The sequence below is a fragment of the Dromaius novaehollandiae genome, chromosome 1 (assembly GCF_036370855.1).
Source record: "Dromaius novaehollandiae isolate bDroNov1 chromosome 1, bDroNov1.hap1, whole genome shotgun sequence".
NCBI lineage: Eukaryota > Metazoa > Chordata > Aves > Casuariiformes > Dromaiidae > Dromaius > Dromaius novaehollandiae.
This window is the reverse complement of record NC_088098.1, coordinates 153254579-153275001: the sequence shown is the minus strand read 5'-3', so window position 1 is coordinate 153275001 and position 20423 is coordinate 153254579. Positions and strand designations below refer to the sequence as shown.

At 39.6% G+C, this 20423-nt stretch overlaps 1 protein-coding gene across 5 annotated transcripts in view; it reads right to left on the bottom strand.

The window, feature by feature from the left end:
• Positions 1-20423, bottom strand: part of RASA3 (RAS p21 protein activator 3) — a 185479-nt gene that overhangs the window by 73888 nt on the left and 91168 nt on the right. For 4 of the 5 annotated variants that reach the window (XM_026096948.2, XM_026096945.1, XM_026096947.2 and 1 more), the window contains one exon: positions 11136-11239. The exons of the other annotated variant lie outside the window; for it this stretch is intronic. In XM_026096948.2, the coding sequence (XP_025952733.1) occupies positions 11136-11239 (104 nt within the window). The remainder of the gene's footprint in view (positions 1-11135; positions 11240-20423) is intronic. 5 annotated transcript variants of the gene reach the window in all.

Sequence of the window (20423 nt, the reverse complement as noted above, 5' to 3'; positions counted from 1 at the left end):
TACGGCTCCCCTACTCAAAGTCACATTAACAGAGCTGGGAGATAGGGGATGGCAGAAGGGCAATCCTCTGGGCACAGAGGCAGAAATCAGGCAACACGGATGGGTAGGGGAATGTGGCTTTAGCATTGGAGAAAGTGCTTGTGGAACTACCGCACCCTCAGTGCCTGTCCCTCACTGGGGTTTCTGGTGCCCTTCCCAGGCAAGTCTGAAATGCAGCCCATTAAGCTGCCTGAGCTTGTTAATTCAGTGTCCAACATTTCCATGCAAAGACTAAAGCAGAGTTCATAATTTGGCTCAGGCATACCCCACATTCAGTCACAGCTACCTTCTGTCTGGATTACTTCTTGGTGACGAAAGGATTAGGCACTAGTCTGATGAATATTTCTCACCTTTTAATGCCCGTTTGCCAGTTTGCAGAGAGTCTCACTTACAGTTAAGGCATCCAAATGTTTATGTCAGATGCTAGGTTAATAAAAGATATGTTTTCTTCCAGAAAAAGAAAAAAAAAAAATTGTCAGACAGCAGCAGGACTGGAATTTGTCATTTTAAAAGGGCGTAAGGCTTAACCTGGAAAACTACCCGACAGTTATTTTACAGGACGCTAAAAGATGGCATTTCAGGAGTTCTTGTGTCTTCTTTAAATTATCGAAAGATACTTTATACAGTGAAAAGCATGAAACTTTGCATATTGCTGCTAAATGAGCTGAAGCAATATAATACATTATATTAGTCCTCCACTAATGCTGGCTGCAGTACAGTTAATTCATTTACAGTGAAGGGTTGGGCTTGAGTCACATGTTAAAAGGACCCAAAGTCCTAACTAATTCACTGTTCCCTCAGCTCTGAGCAGGGACTAATTTGTCTCCTATGTACACGTCAAAGAGGGGTCACAGATTACAGACCAAAACCATTCATCTTAAGAGCAATAAAGAAAAATGTTACCAGCTGCCCACCTGCTACAAAGCAACTGAAAATTTCTGCATCTACAGCAGATTAAAAACCCACTGTTTGAATCCCTTACTGAATCCTCTTTATTACCGACAAGTATTTCCACTGTGGACAGTGCCCATAAATGCAGACCGAAATTGTCAGAGAAACAGCACACGCTATGAGCTAGTTCAGACCTCACTCTTGCAATGAGCCTGCCCAACCAGAACATCCCGACCTCAAAGCTGATATGAGGCTTTGGGAGCAAATGGAGCAAGGCTAGGCTGGCACTTACACTTCAGCAAAAATTAGCAAAGGTATCAGAAGTGACTGTTAGGAGAACACGAGGAATATATTTCCCATGCAGTTTTTCAGTAAGTGAGTGACTTTTGTTTGATCTGTAGCTCTAGAAAACCCTTTCCCCTTATTCATACAACACAATACTTGACAGCTGTTTGAACCTAAATACCTTAGTTTCCTCAAGTTTTACATTGATGATGGGTTGAATATCCTGAGCAAATATCACAGGATAAACAGAGGTCTAAAGGGTACACTATTATCCATTTTACAGTAAGTATTGTAGAAGTTACTTGTACATATATTTTTTTAATCCCTCGGGCCAAACCTTATGTAGAACCAACTGATTTTTAAATCAGCCTAACTGTTTTTACCCTACATAAGATGTTTCCTTTTCACAGTGTAGGGCTTTTTGCTATGATTTCTAGAGGCTTCTCCCAGTGTCATATGCACCTCTTTACTTGAGCTGCCTGAGAAGCTGTTTTGAAAGGTGCTTTTGGAAGAAACCTGCCCATAATATGGGGTTTCTTAGGGAACACTCTTAGTCTGCCAACATATTCTGCTATTGAGCTTCCAGCTCCTTATTCTGTTATAGCTTGGATCAAGCCAGGGAGCAAGCACAGGTCAATAACCTGTTCCTCTTTATAACTGCAATATTAGCCAGTGAGAGGTCACAGAGGCCAATTAAGCCACTGCTTCTGATCCCCTGAAGGCGACTAAGCCTGGCGAGTAGCCTGCTCCAAACATGACTGAACGCAGACAGCTGCTGAAGTTGCAATTATTGCACATTCCCCACTACTGTTGGGGAAAAATTAAAACAGCACAGTAAGACCATCTTGACAGAATAACAGAGGTTAAGTTCTGGAGCCATTGCTGGCTAAACACAAGAAAGTTCTTCATAGAGCCATGGAAAGTTTGCCTAACTATTTCAGTGCCTTAACAAGGAACAAAGCTATACTGACTCAAAAGGGAGGAAGTTTTTGCCATCCAAAAGATAGACATGCTAAACTGCTGAGGGCTCATGGGTAAGCATTTTGGGACAAGTCAACAACCAGATAACAATAGGAAATGTGGATGTTTGAGAGAGACACATGTTTGCTCATCAGCAGTGAAGCTTACTGACATGCCTCACACTCATGGCTGGCACCAGAGTGCTAAAGCAGTGACACTGGTCTTTTTGGGCATCAAGTACCTTACTCTCCCTCAAGTATACGGTTATTGGCAACAGCCATAAAGACCTTTCCCATTCAATTAAGACATGCGACCTGAGCTAAGCTCTTCAAGGTCTGCTTTATTGGACATCTAAAAAATTACATACCTGTGTTTCTTCTACTTCATGGATGAAGCTGGTTTTGGAATCTTCTAGTGGGAGACCCAGCTGCCTAAGTATAGGCATCTAAATCAGACACAATCACTCTCCAGAGGCTTTCTTTCAAACACCTATACCAAATGCAAGGCGAATGTAGGCTTGCCTAAACTATCACACCTAAGTTTAGGTGTTGGATGTCCAATTTAAACTGGATCCTGTCCAGTCCTGGTAGCTATGTCATGAAGAATAAGGTAATGAAATTAACTGATTCAGAGTGTCTCTGCCCAATTGTTTTAAGAGAATTACTGCTACTTCATTCTTCATTCAAGTCTCAGATGCACTTTCACAACAACTCTTCCTCAAGCACTCATAGACCACCATTTTCACAACAAGTCAAATTATTAGCGTGAGAAAAATCTTACAAAAAAGCCCAGAGTACTTCAGTTACTATCACAGGCTTCACCCATCCATAAACAAATTCAAATAATAAATGTTGAGTAAAACATATTCACAAAGCCTCATATCAGCATTGAGGTCAAAGAGGTTTCTGGGTGTGCAGGCTCATTGCAAGAGTGGGGTCTGAGCTAGCTCATAGCATGTGCTGTTTAACTGGCAATTTCAGCATGCATTTATGGGCACTGTCGATAGCGGAAATATTGATCTAATAAAAAAATAATTAAAAAATGACTATACACAATTTCAAATGTGTAAATGTGAACATGTTCATGTAAATGTGAGCACGGTGCCATGAAGATGGAGTCTCTTTGGGATGCTTTCAATTCATTGCAACGTATCAGCCAGTTCAGAAATTGCTCCCTTGAAGTATATTAGTGCACTGACCCACTACATCAGGGAATTCATTTAAAAACATTGATATGAAGGTGCATGGATTAGCTTGGAGCAGCAGGAAATGCTAAGGACAAAACAGAATTGTTTTAATCAGTGTTTTAGGCCATGAAAGGCTTTATAAGATTTTAATCAACTTGAAATCTCCAACTTAAAAAACAAACAAAACAAAAAAACCACACCACTGCTACTCCCCCAAACCATGTGGAATGCATAATTATCTGAATGGGTTATTTTGACCTTAAATGAGAAACTTTGTAAGGCAAAAAGGGTTAGAGGCCTACCTTGTTCAAGAACAGCACAAATTCTCTCACCCCTTCCCACAACATGGAAGATGACTAAAATAGCAACCTCCCTTCTTCAGAATTAGCAAGATATGGATAAGCATTAGGGATGACACAAGGCTTGAGAGTCTTGGAAGCAGGACAACTGCTCCTTCTCCACTCTTGTGTAGCACATCATGAACCATGAGCACTGCTATACCATTTGCTGCTATTGGTAGGAATTCATGGTGACAATGGCAGAACATCTGTTTTTAGAATAATTAGTGCAAATATAATAAGAATAAATCACTTGTGAAACACTTTTTTCTCTCCTTCTTGGGATCTATCTTGGATAATAAGGTGAAGAAAGGCAGGTCGTGAAAAAGCTGTAGCTTCTATCCTTAAGAGAAGCAAGGCACAGCATTGCAAGGGCCATCCTCTATCAGGACAGTTTTTGCTGGCCACAACCCTAAAGATTTCCCCACTGCAATTTCACCTCACTCCTCCCATTTAAAAAAAATCAAAATAAATATCTACCCAACCACACCTCCAGTATCAGTTCCCTATTAGCTGTTATCTGGACCCTTAAAATATACACACACTTCAGAAAGTTGTTATAGCCTGTGGCTCATTCCCGTGCTGGACCAGTCCCAAATCAAGACTTGCAGTCGCCATAGTCTGTCTTACAGTAGGTGATCAAGATCCTCAGCGTGCTGCCTGCAGTGGACAACCATACCCTTCATGCCCTCCATCATCAGTTCCTTCTAGGTACTGCCACCAGAAGCCACTGCTGTTGCATCTCCTTCAGTCTTCACTTTGTTCAAGCAAACAAACCAAACAGACTGCTTTACACCTTCCAGTGCTGAGATGAGTCAAGCACTGCAGAAAACAGAGCAAGCCCAGCTCAAACTATAGTAGCCAGAGGTAAGCTTGGAGGACAGATCAACAATGATAACCCAAATACAGACACTAACACTGTTGTGCAGTAACAGGGCCTGCATAAAAGGATGTGCTGAACAGACAGTCAAGGTTCTAGCACATTATGCACAGTAGTTTTGTTTATAAGATGTGTACTTGTAGGAGGAAAAAGGAAAAATAGGTATTTTTGAAAGCTCAGCTTTGTTTTCCTGCTTTTGTGATCATTTGTTATGCTAAAAGATATTGTCAATGCATCCTAACGATTTATTCTATGCAGAAAGTATTTACTTTAGGCTTTCTCTGCAACCGTAGATGATCTTCTCAGGCTAATTCTAGTTTATAGCTTCTCAAGACTTGTCATTGTGGGACAGTCATCTGTTTCCTTTATTTCATTAGTAGCTATATTTATACCATAGTGAGTAGACATTATTCCCATGTCATCCAACAGTCACATCACGGAAACAGTAAACCGAGTTGTGACTTCTGCCTAAGCCATGGTCAGCAGTGTGGAGGATGGGGAAAGAAAAGGAACACAATTGTCTACTTTAACCTTGGTCACAATTTTGCATTGTACTGGAAGATCTTTCCTCCACTTACCTAACAGGAACTATAGTTTAGCAGGGATGGTTCTTTTTCAATTTTACTTCAAATGCAGTACGGTATAAAAAGGTGATGTTTCAGTTACACTTGGCAACAATTACCTCATGATGGATGGTGTGCTTGGTCTTTTGGTAATAAATGGTGACAACTCTATAAACACACCTCCTCCTCAGCCTTGGACATACTCATTAACAAAGGCACAGACAGCTCAAACATGCTACTCTCGAACAACTTCCAATTCCAGAGCGTTTTCATTCTCTGAGAATGAGCTCTCCATGAGCTATGACTCATTTTTTTTCTAATTTAGTCCACAGCAGCCAAGTTTAATTACCTCCAAAGTCAAAACTTGTTTTACTGCTTCACTTTGCTTCAGTTCACTTAGTATTACGCAGGAAGATGGTTACAACCTGCTAGGATGCACCGACCACAAGGGTTACAATTTATTTCAGAACACACCTAGTAACCTCTATAAAAGTGTCTTAGAGCAGTAAGGTATAGTAAATGTAATTAACAGAATGTCTTAGAGCAGTAAGGTATAGGAAATGTAATTACAGGCTAGTCTTCTCCACAATGGTCTTCTGCCTCTTCACTGAAGAGCTCAGGAATTTGACCTTGATAGTTTCTTAGTACCATCCCATCCCAACCCCACTGCAACCTAACCTGCCCATCTGTCAGGACTACCACAAACCTCAATATGAAAGAGTTCTTATTCCTCAGTGCACTAAGAGGGACAAAATTTGATATGGTAAAGTAATTTCTTCCCCTCAGAATTTCACTGTTGGTTGCATTTTATTCTGTCCAGCTTCCTGCTTAATATAGATGTTATCACACCAGTTATGTGTATCTGTTAACAAAACAAATGAAGTGCTCAGGAAAAAATACAGCGTGATTTGTGATTTAAGCAGAGGATAAATAATTGTGTACCTGTCACCTGAAGGGCATATAATATTAACTATTCTTTCAGTGGAGTGTTAAATTATTTGGTGTGGCACATTTCCTGTTTTTAACTAATCTATATATTCAAGGTCACAGACTTGCAACTTGAACTGTTCGTTACACACCCATAAGAATACCAGCTCAGGGCCCATTGTGGAGATGTTTTCTTCAGTTAATCTAGCTCAATTATGAAAGAGTGAGAAAACCCTTCTGTTCTAATGTATTGGCTCAGCTTGGCTCATTTATAGTCTCAATATTTATTAAAAAAATCAAGAACTAAATATCAAAATCAATCATTAATGAACATACATCTACATTTGCCTTATTTAGCAGCATTACTGCCCTAATATTCCTTGTGCTGCATTCACCCAGAGCTATCTTGTTTTCCCATTACTGCTAGCAGGGAATCAATTGCCAGTTTTTCAGGTTACCCCGTTTCCACAAAGTTTTTCTCATTATAACAGCTAGATGAAAATAACTCTGCTATTTATTATACAGACACATTTCATCACCTTTGCCTGCTACTCATATTTGATCATTTGGAAACAGCTTGGAGAAATTCATTCTTTTATTTTAAAAAGTAAAGCTGTTCTGGCTCCTCTTTAGAAAAAAAAGGCTAAATTAAAATAGAACTTACCATCATTTTTATTTCCTACTCAAAGCATCCAACATACAATATAAATCAGTATATTAAACTCTAGCCAGATAACAGTCAAAGGACATAATAGCAGGAGACAACATAAGACTAGTCTATTTCCATAGTAAATGTATATTTGCCACAATTTATCAAAAAATGGACAGAATTCATACTTCAGATCCATTAAGTTGGGTATTTTGCAAATATAATGAACATTTCACCTGGCATCCAAGATTCTTCCAAGACACAATTCAGAGTTGTATCTGTTCTGCTAACAAAATCCTACATGATTTAGCAAATTATCATCAGGAAAACGCAAACATAATAAACAAACATGCAAACCCAAAGATAAAAGTATCTGAACAATCCTGGCATCCTGTATGCCAAAATACTACATTATGTTCCAAAACATATCTGCTACACACGTGTTGAACTTTCTGAATTTGTTTGGTTCTCCTCGGAAGTTTTTGTCAGAGGTTTCAGGGGTTTCTTGTTTTTCGTTTTCTCCCCCTGCCTTCCTCTTTTGCTGGCTTGAGCGTTCTCATCTGTCACATACTGAGCGAGTTGCATTTGGATGTTAGATAATTTGCTATCACAAACATGTACTTCACATTTGAAAAAATAAAAGTATGCTTACTCTGAGCTCCAGGCACCCTGGAAATGAATATTATAACAGCAAGAGAAAGTCCTGACAATGCTAAATGGTGATTCAAAAGGAACTTTTCTAGCCGACCATCTTCAAAAAATAGCTACTTTCACATTCTCACCGTTTTGTGACACACACACTGTGTTCTCTCTCTCTCTCTCTCTCTCAAAAAAACCCAGCCAAACAAACGATGCAAACAGATGTCTTAAACATACCAGATCACACAGGAAACACAGTCAAATTCACAAGCTCAGTAACATCTGAACTTAAAATTAGTCTCCCTGGATGGAAGGCACTAACCCCCAATTCCCTTCTTTGAGAAAGCACATTGCTAGATGAGCATGGGTAACCACGCTTACTTCAGCAGAAGTGTCTCATGATGACAGAATATAACAAGCGATCTTTATAGTGCAAACAAAGGGCTCCTATTCACAGAATTCAGCAGCTCAGTGGAAGAGAGACTATTCTAGCACTACTCTAACCAAACTTCTCAGTGCAAGCCTCTTCCAGAGAAGGCCTCTTAAGACTTACTGAATTGAAATGCACAAGAAAGCAACTATTCCTTTTTCATATTACAGACACTGTTCCTATGAAAGAGTTCCCTTCATCAAAAAAACCCCGCTGCCTAGCTTTGCTGCTGCTGACCCCTGTTCAACAAGAACTACTGAAAATAACAGCATGCAGTTACTCCAGAGTGCTACTCTGTTTCCAGAACCATTTCCTACTACAAGCAGAAGGTTTAGGATTTGTATCATAAAGCAACAGTAATTCTTCCCCCCCCCCCCCATTGCCTTTTAGCTATTTATCAGGATTCTGCATCTTTGCAATGCTCTTCAGATATGCCTGTGATCAGGAGGAAGGGGAAAACAGGGGGAAGAAGAGGGGAAACTCTTGGACTACAACAGCTAATATACACTGTAAAATATCAATGTAGATAAAGGCAGAACTCCATTGTTACCCAAGTGCTACATTAAAACAGTAATACATCAGTCTGCCTATATACAGATTCTGCAATGCACACACAAAAATAAAAATAAAATACACATATTGCAAAAATACTACCACTTTTTCATGAAGAGATAGTGAAGAATAGAAACCTGATCAACAATTTGCCCATCCAAACAAAAGTCTCTGCATGTCTTCTGCAGGTCCTTTATTTCACAAGCTGCTCTCAGCAGTTCCTGAAGGATTCCCCTCCAATGTCAGAGCTTGATTATTAAAACAGGAATTTAGGGAACATGGAAAAAATGAAGTAATCTGTGCTTCTCTCTGCAATTTCATGGGGTCTGGCTTGTGTCAAGCCTTGCAAGGCCCTTGCTCCACACAGGAAAATCCTTAGCAACAAAATCCCAGCACATGGCCTGTTTATGAGCCACTGCAGCAAGAGAAAACTAGTAACATACAGGAGATCCGATAAGATGATTTCAAGAATGAAAAACTCATCAGTTGAAAGAAAGAAGATATTATTTCACATTACAAGTGGGAAGCTGGAGATTAGAGAACAAAAAGCTTTCCAAAAGCTCATTCAAAAATCAAAAACTGAAACCCTCACGCAAGATGTGTATGCCAGAACTGAGCATTAATTTTAGATCAGCTTAGTTCCACCCTAGTTCTTTATCTAACACTTTTCTTCTGCAAAGTCTCTGGCTACGACTGTGTATTCTTGTGCAACTACATTTTCCTCAGAAATGGATAGCTGAAGTAGCTGCCACTTAGATCTGCAGGTAAAGCTGAATTATTTCATAATGCCTGTAAGATGGAATTCTTGCTTCCTATGAAATCGCTTGGGCCCCACAGCATTATCTGTTATTGTACTGTATTTACCTGGTGATCCTGCCTTTAAGATCTTTTGTGTATGTTGTGCTGATTCTCAGAAAAAGACATGAGTGTTACCTAACTGGACTTCTGTACACTTGTATTTCAAGATGGGGTTAACACACTAAATTGAAAAAGGTAATTCTTTGCCTCAAGAAGAAGCAATCTCAGAAAAAGCCCCCCCAAAATAAGAGAACTCTTCATTTTCTCATTTAAAGAGATAAGGCATCCTAAAACTTACATAATTCAACCTACCACTTAGAGAGTTTGGTTCAACATGTCACAAAGTCCTACTTTGGAAATATGGCAAAACATAAAGAGAAAGATCATGAAACAAGAAAGTTCTTAAAGCTCACGGTAATGACTTCTACTTGTCAGTGACTGATGGAAATACACACCTACTTGTTTTAAGTGGACATAAACGTACAAAGGCACGCAGCTAAGAGAGAACCTCAATTTAAAGCTGATGCACCTTAAAGAATGGAGTATCTGATAGCAGATTATAAATAACACATTGTGTTATTTAATTTCTTGTTAAAGATTTGTTCAATGAAGTTTAACACAAACAGTTTCCAGTAACTTTATTGGATTTTGGATGAAGTTTCACAAGCCCTGACCCAGTGAAGCATATCTAACCAGAAGTCAAATTCTCACCATAACATTAAATGCGAAAACCACAAAAGGATGAATTCAAAGCTAAGATTCCTACCAAATTCTCAAAAGCACATCCTTGGCCAGCAACAGATTTTTTTTTTTTAATCAAAAATAGCAACAACAAAAATGCTAGATTCTGCAGACAGATGAGCTGGGTTAGGGCCACAAAGAGAATGATCCAGTTTCTCAGCTCATATGTAAATCACGAAGCAAGAAATAAAGAGAAAAGATGTAATGGAAAGATACATGTGAAGAGAACACCACCACAATTCTGTGCATATAACAAAGCTTTTTACAGCATTGTACAAACTATTGCTGAACATCAGACAGCTTCCTCACCACAAGCTCCGTCAAAATATACACATCTAACTATGAGCTACAGTCATTCTGTATTGGAATTTAAAAAGTGAGAGTCATATATGCCTTAATTTAAATTAAGGGATGAAAAACTAAAAAAAAAAAAAAAAAAAAAAAAATCCAAACAAAACAAGGCCACTAACACAAAGCAATCAAGTACAATTAAAAAAAAATATATTTTTATAAACAATATCTATACACACACATATATGTATAATAACATATATTTTATCAGTCCTCAAAATTGATATGGTTTCAGGAAGCTTAAATGCCAGAATAAAATGCCTTAAAATTGAAACTGTTCCCCTCTATGATAACTTGAGTTGAGTAAGCTTCTTATCTCTAGGAATACATTGAGTGTCATGCAGTTTGCTGCATGTAAAATGCCTGGCAAGCAATATTTAAAAAAGCTGAAATTTTGTCCATCTCAAACAGGCACTAAAAGTCTCAGAGAACTGTTCTGCAAGTAACAGCTTGCTCTCATGTTCTTTAAAAAATTTTTCTGTCATCACTGTACTGTGGATACCTGTGACTAGTAACTATTACTGTGCAGGCCATTAAGGTAGCTGAGTTTTAATGATACCAAGTACTGATAACTCTAATGAGCCCTGCAATACTCCAGAACTAAAAACCTTAAAAAAAGGCAACAGCAAGTGATACTGCCAACATTTAGACACTGCTATGAAGCCTATTTTGATTAAACTACAATCTGCATTTGCTCCCAAAACAACCATCATTTATCTCCTTCTTTATAACATGTAATATTGTAATCATTAACTCATTCAACAAAAAAAGGAAAGCACTGGGCATCATTTATCACTGTCATTATCTATCAAATCAAGACCTCCACTTGAAAGGCTATGCATGGTCTAACAGTAAAAATCCAAGAGAATTAAGCTATGGTGAAAATAATAATTTATGAACACATACCTATGATGGAATCCCTTCGAAAAACATCTCTATCAAAAATATAAAATGACAGATGACGAAAGGTCCGAGGAATTTCACAGTAAAAGTCTTCTCCATAGAAGGGGCTGGGTAAAACAAAAAACAAACAAACAAAAAAAAACACACAACGTACACATACACACACAAAGAAAGAGAGAAATTAGTGTTGGTACCCTGGAGGAAAAAGCGTGCTTACACTTCAAACTCAGAACATCACTCTGGACTGTGCTGGTCTCTCCCTCCCACGAAGGTGCACCTTCAAGTGCTGTTCCACTTTGACTCTCCCCACCTACCTTAAATGGCCACAAAACAAGATTTCCTAACGCGCAAGAAAGAACAGATACTTCTTTTTATTTGGAAAAACAAGAGTCCCTAAACAAAAGTGGCAGAAACTAGCATACAGTACCTTGAACAGGCAGGAGAGACCCTTGCTTACAGAAGACCTTGTAACAGAGACCACAAGAGCACACAGATAAGCAGGATGAGCAGATACAGCAGGACATTGTTACAGCAGGACATTGTTGCATACATATATTTTTCTAAGGGTTTCATTTTTAAAAAAATAAAATGTCTACAGCCATTGCCTCCTTTCTCATCCCTTCCAAAGTTTCTAATTTAAAGTGAGATTTAGACTATTCATAGTAACTAAACCTTGGAGCTGGCATGATAGCCCTGCATGTCTCTCTATTTCTGTTTGTTGGAATTCCCTAGAATAAAGCTATTTTACAGTAAGACCAGGTTAAAAAAAAAAAAAACAAACAAACAAAAAACAAACAAAAAAAACCCAAGAAACCAAACAAAAAACCCCACCTATCTCAGCATGAAAAGCTCTTTAGAGACTTAGGTGGCTTTCTTTGAATCCTACCACTTTAAATGGAAAACATCTCAGACTCCTAACAGCAACCCTTTCAGTTTCTCTCTATCCAATTATATGGTTAAGGAATTTTGCCTAAGAACTATAAGCATCTATCAACATTATTTGCTCACTGACAGGTCTGCCATTTTACCACAGATTTTTCACCGCATGTGCATGAGTGCATGCTTCAGTAGATCTAAATGGATGGATGCAATTTGAGTCATATGGAGGAATACAGCAAGCACTGCAGATGTAGACTTAAAAATAAATCTCTAATTCTAATTAACAGGCAGAAAGCCAGGAGGTTTTTCTTCTCCCTTTAAACACAGGCCTCCCTATTGTCTTGGCTAAGCACAAAACCGGGAGATGGAATTGTGCTGTAGCTTTAATCATTATTGAAGGCTTTTTATGTTAGAAAATTAGATATCCAAGAGCTATTAATAGTTCCTTGCATTAACTTCCAATTTTTCAAGCATTTTGTCAGTAGAGGCTACTCCCTTGGTTTCTCCCAGGATTCCACAGCATAGGTATTTTAGATCACTGTATACTTTTGCTTATATTTCTGCCTACGGTAAAAACACATTCCCAAAAGATTCCTGTATGCCCTCAACAGCTAGCTAGCAAATCTCACTCAAAACATACAGGCACAGCATATTGGCTCAACAGTAAACACTATACCCAAACAGAGTATGCCACACTGGGTAACTTCATTAACTCCAGAGACATCACTCAAAATGCAGGAAAAACATTTTTACCTCACTACCCCACCAGCAGCATGGAAGAACACATATGGGATGGGCAAAGAAGCCCAAGGCGTGCCCACAGGTTAAACTTCAGCCACTGAAATAGAGTTCCACTCCTTAAACTTAAATGTATCCAGCTTTAAATCATGCCAATTTAGCAAACAATAAGCGACCCATTCAGCCATCCCTACTATGAAAACAGGGAAAAAGAGGTAACAACTAGAAATGGTAATTGGTTTGACTGCTACATTCATCCTAGCTATGACCTCTGATTCAATACTCGCAGTTATATCATCTTTATCCCATTCTAGGTTTTATTTGGAAGCAAGAATGCAACACCCACTGCTCCAGATATAAAATATCTGAATTCTTTGGTAGAATAAGCTTCTACCAAACCGAGAGTAGTCGGTGCAGTGGCAGCCCCAAGTACCTTGTTTCATGGTGTACATCACTCGGTGCAAGTTTTCACACAGGCTTAGCCCAGTGGGGCTATACAAATGCATCATCGCTGTCCAAACATTTAGTGTATTCTACATGCAAAACACCTGCATCTTTCCAAAAGCTCAAATACTCTGTTCAGCCACAAAATTGTGCTTTCTTCAGGAAGAACATGACAGATGAATTCACTCACTAATGACCTAGGAATGAAATGATATTTGATGAACAGTAGATTATATACCCATTTCTCTATGAAGAACACTATGGAAGCTTCAATATACTGGAAGTTGAAAAGCAATGAAAATACAAGTGAAAGTTGTACTGAGCATATTTTATTTAGCTCAGCTGGCTCTGGGAGAAATAGCAGGGAAGAGACAACGATTGCGTCCTTTGGCAAGTCCTCTATTAATCACTGTCACCAGCGGTGATCAGGAGCAGGAGATAACCAAGACTGCCCCACAGTGAAACACAGGACATTCTGAAAGGCAGACTGGACAACTGGAAGTTTCTAGTCCAATATACAGTATCAGAAAGAAATTTATTAATAGTAACGAAGTGGAGACAGAGTGAGCCAAGCAAGGACCAGATGTTGTCATAACTTTTAGGCACAGGGCTTAGCAGCCCCCGCTGGCTGGTGCTTTTCACAGGCTGCTGCCTGCAGAATATAACCTTTGCTCAGCACTTCATTGCTCCTCTGCCACCCCAAGATCTTGCAGCCCCTGTAGATTCACAAGCTTATGTCACTCAGGTGACACCCCCAAATCTCACTGAATTCCTCATTAATAAAAGCAAGCAGATTTCCAACACAAGCGTGTTCACTCCCTACAGTACAATTAAACAGCAAAGTTTCAACCGTAAGGGAAAAAACACATTAAGATTAGTCTGACCCCCTCCCCCATATCTTGTAGCTCTGCAGAAACAGTATCTTCTTTCTGAAAGAATCAAAAGTAGCCACGTAAATGCTTTGAGCTTCCACTTAAATTGTGTGCTTATCCTCCATCTATCTCCTCAGAACAGTGCTCGCTTTGTCTCCCTCCCAGACCTGAAGAGCAAGAGGTCGCAGCAGTCAAACCCCATGATTTATTTCCCAAGCTAACTTATCTTGAGCATGAGCCCCAGGGCTCCAGAACCTTTTTTTCCAAAAGAATAAATAAAGCCCTCCCTCACTCACTGTCCCCCCTATCCCAAAAGCCAAAACTGGTCCAATGGCTTCAGTGAGCACTTTTATTTTGACACAGCAATTAATAAAAAGCAGCAGCATCTGCCTACACAGCCCTCAGGAGTCTGACAAGATCCTCCAAAACAAATATGAAAACTAACCCAGCTGAAAATTCAGCAATCTTTCAGATTCAACTTTCAAGTTTTGATTTAAGTTTTCATTGTAGATTAGTCCTATGCTCAGGAGAAATGTTAAACATTCAAAGACGAGGAGAAACAATGAGGGTCCGTGTCCACCTGTCCCTGTCTCCCCTCCCCAACATTACAGTGTAGGTTGTGCACCAATATGGTCACAAATGAAGGTCATACACAAGACCAGTGCTGCTGTTATTTCAGTTTCTTTCAGATTTCAAGCAAGCTGTGGAATAGAACTGTTAAAAATAGGATTTTGCAAGGACAGAAAACAGTGGAACAAACCTCCACCGTAAAAGCAAATTAGCCTCCTTCCAAGCTGCATTTAGAAGCGGTTATCAAACTCAGCTTCAGAACACTGAACTTAGTCCAATTTTACTAATTTCCTTTTAGTTTTGCGGTCATAGTGATGAGAAGAATGGCGGGGCAGGCATGAGCCACTATTTTGTTATGAAATAGAGCTTGTTTCTAAGTCAGTCTCTATCACTGTCCTGACAGGGTTAGAGGGTGCAGTAAAAGATTCTTATCAATTTTTAAAGCCTTGCTCCAAGTTTTCAGGTACACGGGAAAGGCCTGGCTCTGTAGCCTCATAGTCGCCATGCCTTCCCATCCTCTCCTCTCTGGTACAACAGCAGCACCTTGCTGGGCTCCAAAGGAGGGGAGCTCTACTGCAGCAGCCTTTTCCCCAGGCAGTGCAGGGCTCTCTTCTTGCATAGCTTTTATATAGGCCCTAACACAAAGGCATATGCTAACCAACCTTTCCTCAGGACAACACTTTCCCTAGGAAACTTCCACAGTTATCATGACAGGAGAGTCATAAAGCTTTGTTAAAAATAAATAAATTAATTAATGAACAAGTATAAAGAACACAGTGCAATGGATTTGAAACTATTCTCCCTGCACAAAAAAACCCTTGTTTGTTCTAAATGCTCAAGTGAACAAGAACACCAGGAAATCAAAAGCAAAGTATTGTTTCATTCACATATAACTATCCAACTTACAGCACTTCCCATTTAAGATACCCATTTCTGAATCTCTTCTAATGTATGTTTTGGCAACGGATATGTTTTCAGGAGAAGAGAGGGAAGGAGAAGAGAAACAAATTACTGTATAAACCAAGTGGAATGAAAGCAAATAAGGAACAGAATCCTCAAATACCAATTTTCAAATGGGGACTTTTTTCCCCCCCTAAAAGAGGTGCAAAATTTATTTGCTTTTACACATTTTACTAAACTCCAGAGGCAACTTTAATTCCATATGCTTAAATATCTATTGAAATCATCACAAGTAGTATTAACTGAGAGGAAGAGACTTCATAAAGAAAATCTCAGAATAAAAACATTTCTTCAATTTAGGCTATGCTGCAAAACCTTGTGCTTGTTTCTCAATACTTGAGGATTTGCAAAAGCAGTTTTGTTTTTATTTTGGCATTAGAACTTCAGTGGATGAAGTGAGAGAGTTGCATGATGAATAATAATGAAACCCCTCAAACCAAAACTCTTTGTGCATAGATTTTTTTTTAAAACCGCTTTTGTGCTTGGAAGTAAGGACTATTAACATGCCACAGACAACTCCACATCCTCTGACTATTCTAAAATGTTTAGAAATACTGGATACATCCTGTTGCATGAACTGAAAACCAGAGTTCACATCACAGTGTGAGCTGGAAGTAAAAATCAGACTGTATACAAAGGAGTACACTTGTTTGTTTCTATTACTATTTTTTTCCCACTACTATAAATTTTTTAACTATGCTTCGCAGCGTATGTAAGAGAGGTGGAAAGAGAAGGGAAGGATTATTCAAAGCAGTTTGAGCAAGCCAAATAAAATCTGAATACACTTCAGTCTCCTACTAGACACAACAGAGCTACAACAAGACAGGCAAGTGAAGCCCTGCAAGAGCCAAAGTTGGCAGATGTCGTGCTAGCTTTCTTACACAACTTCTTAAAAATACCTAGTATTATATTTGAAGCATCGATTTGGCAGAGTACATGCAGCAGGAAGTATGTGGCATACAAGGCAACATCTAAATCCAAACATACCACTTATGCCCATTGTTAGAGTGCAGACCGTAGTCTCCCAGACATCCACTCTGCCCAAGCAAAATTTTCCTCATGTCACTGTGCAGAGACACCCAGATGGGCAGTGCTGTGTTACAGCCACAACCACCTCTACCACACAGAGGAAAAAAATAAAGCACTAAGCGTGTTCTCTATCCTAAACTCGGAAGAGAGACAGACACACTAGCTATAGTTATCGTCCTCACTTGACAGTTGCTAGTTCGGCTCAATGAGGCTTATAGGGATTATGATAACGTTAAGCAGCAGCCATTTGGCCCCGGTCACCTCCCAAAATATTCTGTAAGACGACATACACCAACAACAGGAGAACTCACATTACAGCTGCATTTACTCTCTCTCTCTTTTTTTTTTTTTTTTTTTTTTTTTTTTTTTTTTTTAAAAAAAAGCTCAAACCAGTCTACAACACCAACAATTGTTACTCACATGGGTGGCTTTCAGTATGGATAAACGCTCTCATTCATAAACCCCGCCTTGGGTCTCAAGGCTCACTTTATTCTTCTCCTTCCATTAAGCCTTGCTTCCCTTCCTGGCATCCTTCCCAGCTGTATTACTTCCCCACGCAACCATGCACTCCTCACCCTCAGTAATGTCCCTGAACAGCCTGAAGTCTCACCCATGCCCATCTTAGCCCTTTCGCTTGAAGGCTTGGGATGTTTCAGCATTGAAGGAATTAAAACTCCGGGTAGATGCAGCCCAGCGCAGGAGATGGCAGGTCGCAGCAGCAGACAGGGTGCCGAGGAGCGAGCTGGGAGCGAGTGGGAGAGAAGCTGCAGAGCTCATGCTGCAGTAGCCAGTGCGAGGCCTGGGGAAGGCTGGTATCTCAAGGAGATGGGCTGGCAACGTAAGAACATGGAAGCAACTAACAGAGCTAACTCTGATACAACAGCTAATTTTGGCAACACTCCAACTAAGGGAAACAACTATCTGCTTAAGATTTGAGAAGTGGCCTGCATCCAAGGTATTATCAGAACACGTGAGAGGAGTTTAGCTAAGCAGCCATGAACTCCAAACAGAGGAAAGTAAAGTGTTCAAGTGTGCCTCAAATTAAAAAAAAAAAAAAAAAAAAACACATTTAAATATTGCAGTAGAATTATTTAGAGAAGGTTTGAGAGCTGCTGACTGAATTTATTACCAGATCCAATACTATAACAAAGACACAACAGCCTCCTGTTAAAGAGGTCACAGCCTTAACTATGAATTTGCAGCACATTTCACTATACACTCAAAAGCACACTGCAGACTTGTAGTTCTCACTGTTTCCTTCACTGAAGACTAAGGAAAAAAGAGACTGGGGGGCTGGGGAAAGTGCCTCTGGCTTCATTTGCTGTTTCATTCAGGCTTTGCTAGCTATGTTTAGCATGTGAAAAATTCTCCAGTGAAATAGTGAAGAACTAAATAATCATGGACTCAAGGTGTTTGGCTCATGTCTCTAAAGCTCACGCTGCCAGCCATTTGATTCTTAATGTACGACACTTTTTGCCTTTATTCATATCCTTGAAACAAATTTAGAGATGTCACATTCCTTCCATTCTTCACCTATGATTTGAGAAGCTGCCTTGATTTCCTGTTGCAGCTGACACTGCCCTTTAAGTGAATGGAAACACTTGATGCAAACAGCAACAGCAAAGTCAGTCTTAATGCCAACAAACCAAGAAAGTTTATCCTCAGGGAAGAACTGTAGCTAGGAGCAAGCCCTGGATGGTGGAGCCTAAAGTCTGAAGCTACCCATAAGGGAAGCTAAATGGTTGGTTCAACGAAGGAAATGAACTGGCAAAATTCTTGTCAGGGTGTCCAAGCAAGAAAATTCACTGCTTGCAGCTCAGAACTACAGAAAAGTTGTAGATCCATGCATTTTAAAAAATACATTCTCACACATTCCTTAGGACATAAAACAGATGATCCACTTTGTGTACACCTGTGCTAGGTTATATGGAATGGATCCAATTCTATTCAGTGCCTTTTGTATAATGGTAATATAAATATTGAACAATAATTACAAAACAGAGAAGTGTATTAAATCCTGGCTCCAACTGCCCTCTCCCTCATATCTTATGACTTGCATGTGACATTTTGACAATTTACTAAAAGCTTGTGCCAAGGAGTTCATGAAAACAGTATTGCTCGAAGAGTTCAAGATTCTCTTCCCGGGAACCTGGAGAGCTTGCCTCCGACCAGCCCACACATTAATCGTGCTTGACCAAAGATCCCCAGAGAAGTCGGATGACTCTGAACTGCCCCAACATCAACAGTACTTGTTCTGCATCGCTCTGATTTCACAGAAAGACCTGCCCATGCTGTAACCCATGACTTATTTCAGTCAGACACTACTAAGTTGTCCTAACAGCAGCTCTTAAAATCTTCCAGCACAAGGCACTGATGCAGCCATCCAATTTAATGGAGGCCAATGGAGGCTGGGTAGCAAGAATGATTGAAGTTCCTGACAATGATTTATGAATCCCACCTGACTGATGAATAGAGGAGCTAAGGTTCACCATTCTGGCTGCTCTCAGGTTTTAAGAGGCAAACTTGGATAAAAGGTATCAGGCTCTCAGAAATTCTCTAAAGAGCATTGGTAAAGGCACTGGTCTGGGAAGCAGGTATGTTGGTTCAGTTCTTAAAGCTCTAAATGATTTGTGTTCGGTTGATTTAAGAGGCCACTACTCTCAGCTGTCTCACTGTGCCTCTGCCACTGCCTATTAAAATAAAAAATCTATTGCAGAAGATGAGGACAGAGCTCGGGGGGTAACTTCTTATACTGGCCCAGTATAAAACACATGAGATCATGAGTCAGAGTCCAAAGGCTCTGCAACAAATATCCCAAGAAAGCTAGAATAGGTCATTCATCTAAGTCCCCCTGGGAGGGAGAGATGACTGCTTCCTTTCTCCCATTTGTGAACTCTATTTAAATTTTACAGCAGGAGAAGGTCTGCCTGGAAAATACGCACTTCTGCAGTGCTTAACAGAAAGGGGCTGATTTTAGTTCAGTGAAGTTCACCTCAATAAAACAAACAAAAACAAAAAAATGCCCACACTCACAGAATTTCCAAACTACACAAGATGAAGTGTTTCAGCATGATTTTAATTATAAGTCTCCTTATCCAGATAGCTGGAAAAGGTTTCAGCCACACACTGGCCCAGCTTGCATCCCAGCTCCTATCTGACAACATTACATATCACAGCAGTGATACCTCAGAACAACGGACCCAATACATGCTTCACTGTTATTTGATGAGTGCCTGACAAAGAAACTCTACACATGAAAGCAGGTATTTCTCTGTTGCATACAAAGTACATGGGCCTTAGGGTACATAAGCCTTGCCTGCCCAATAATTCACAGCTACTCTATGGGTTGAATCGATTTACAGACAAGCGTTAAAGAATGTAACAACATGACTGGCTCCTCAGCTATGCACTCATATTGGAGTACTACAAAAAACAATAGGCTACCACAGCGCATTCTGAAATCATTTGAAAAACATCGACCTCTGGAAGTCTATGCACTTATTTTAATACATTTAAATACAATCATATGTAAAATTAAGTAGTCTCCTAAGAGCAACTCCTACCAAAAGACTGGGAAGATACCCCTTAGCTTTTCCATTCATGGGTTTGGAATTTCTATCTGCTTTTTTGATGCAAGAGAAATAAACATGAATAGAAAAACATCTACATGAATAAATGCAAAATTCAGCTGATATCAATATCTAGAAGTGGATACTCAGGGATTGCGAAGAAGCAAGCTCTTCAAAAATAGTACTATTTCTATAGCTAAACTTGGAAATAGCTCACAGAGGGAGAAGGC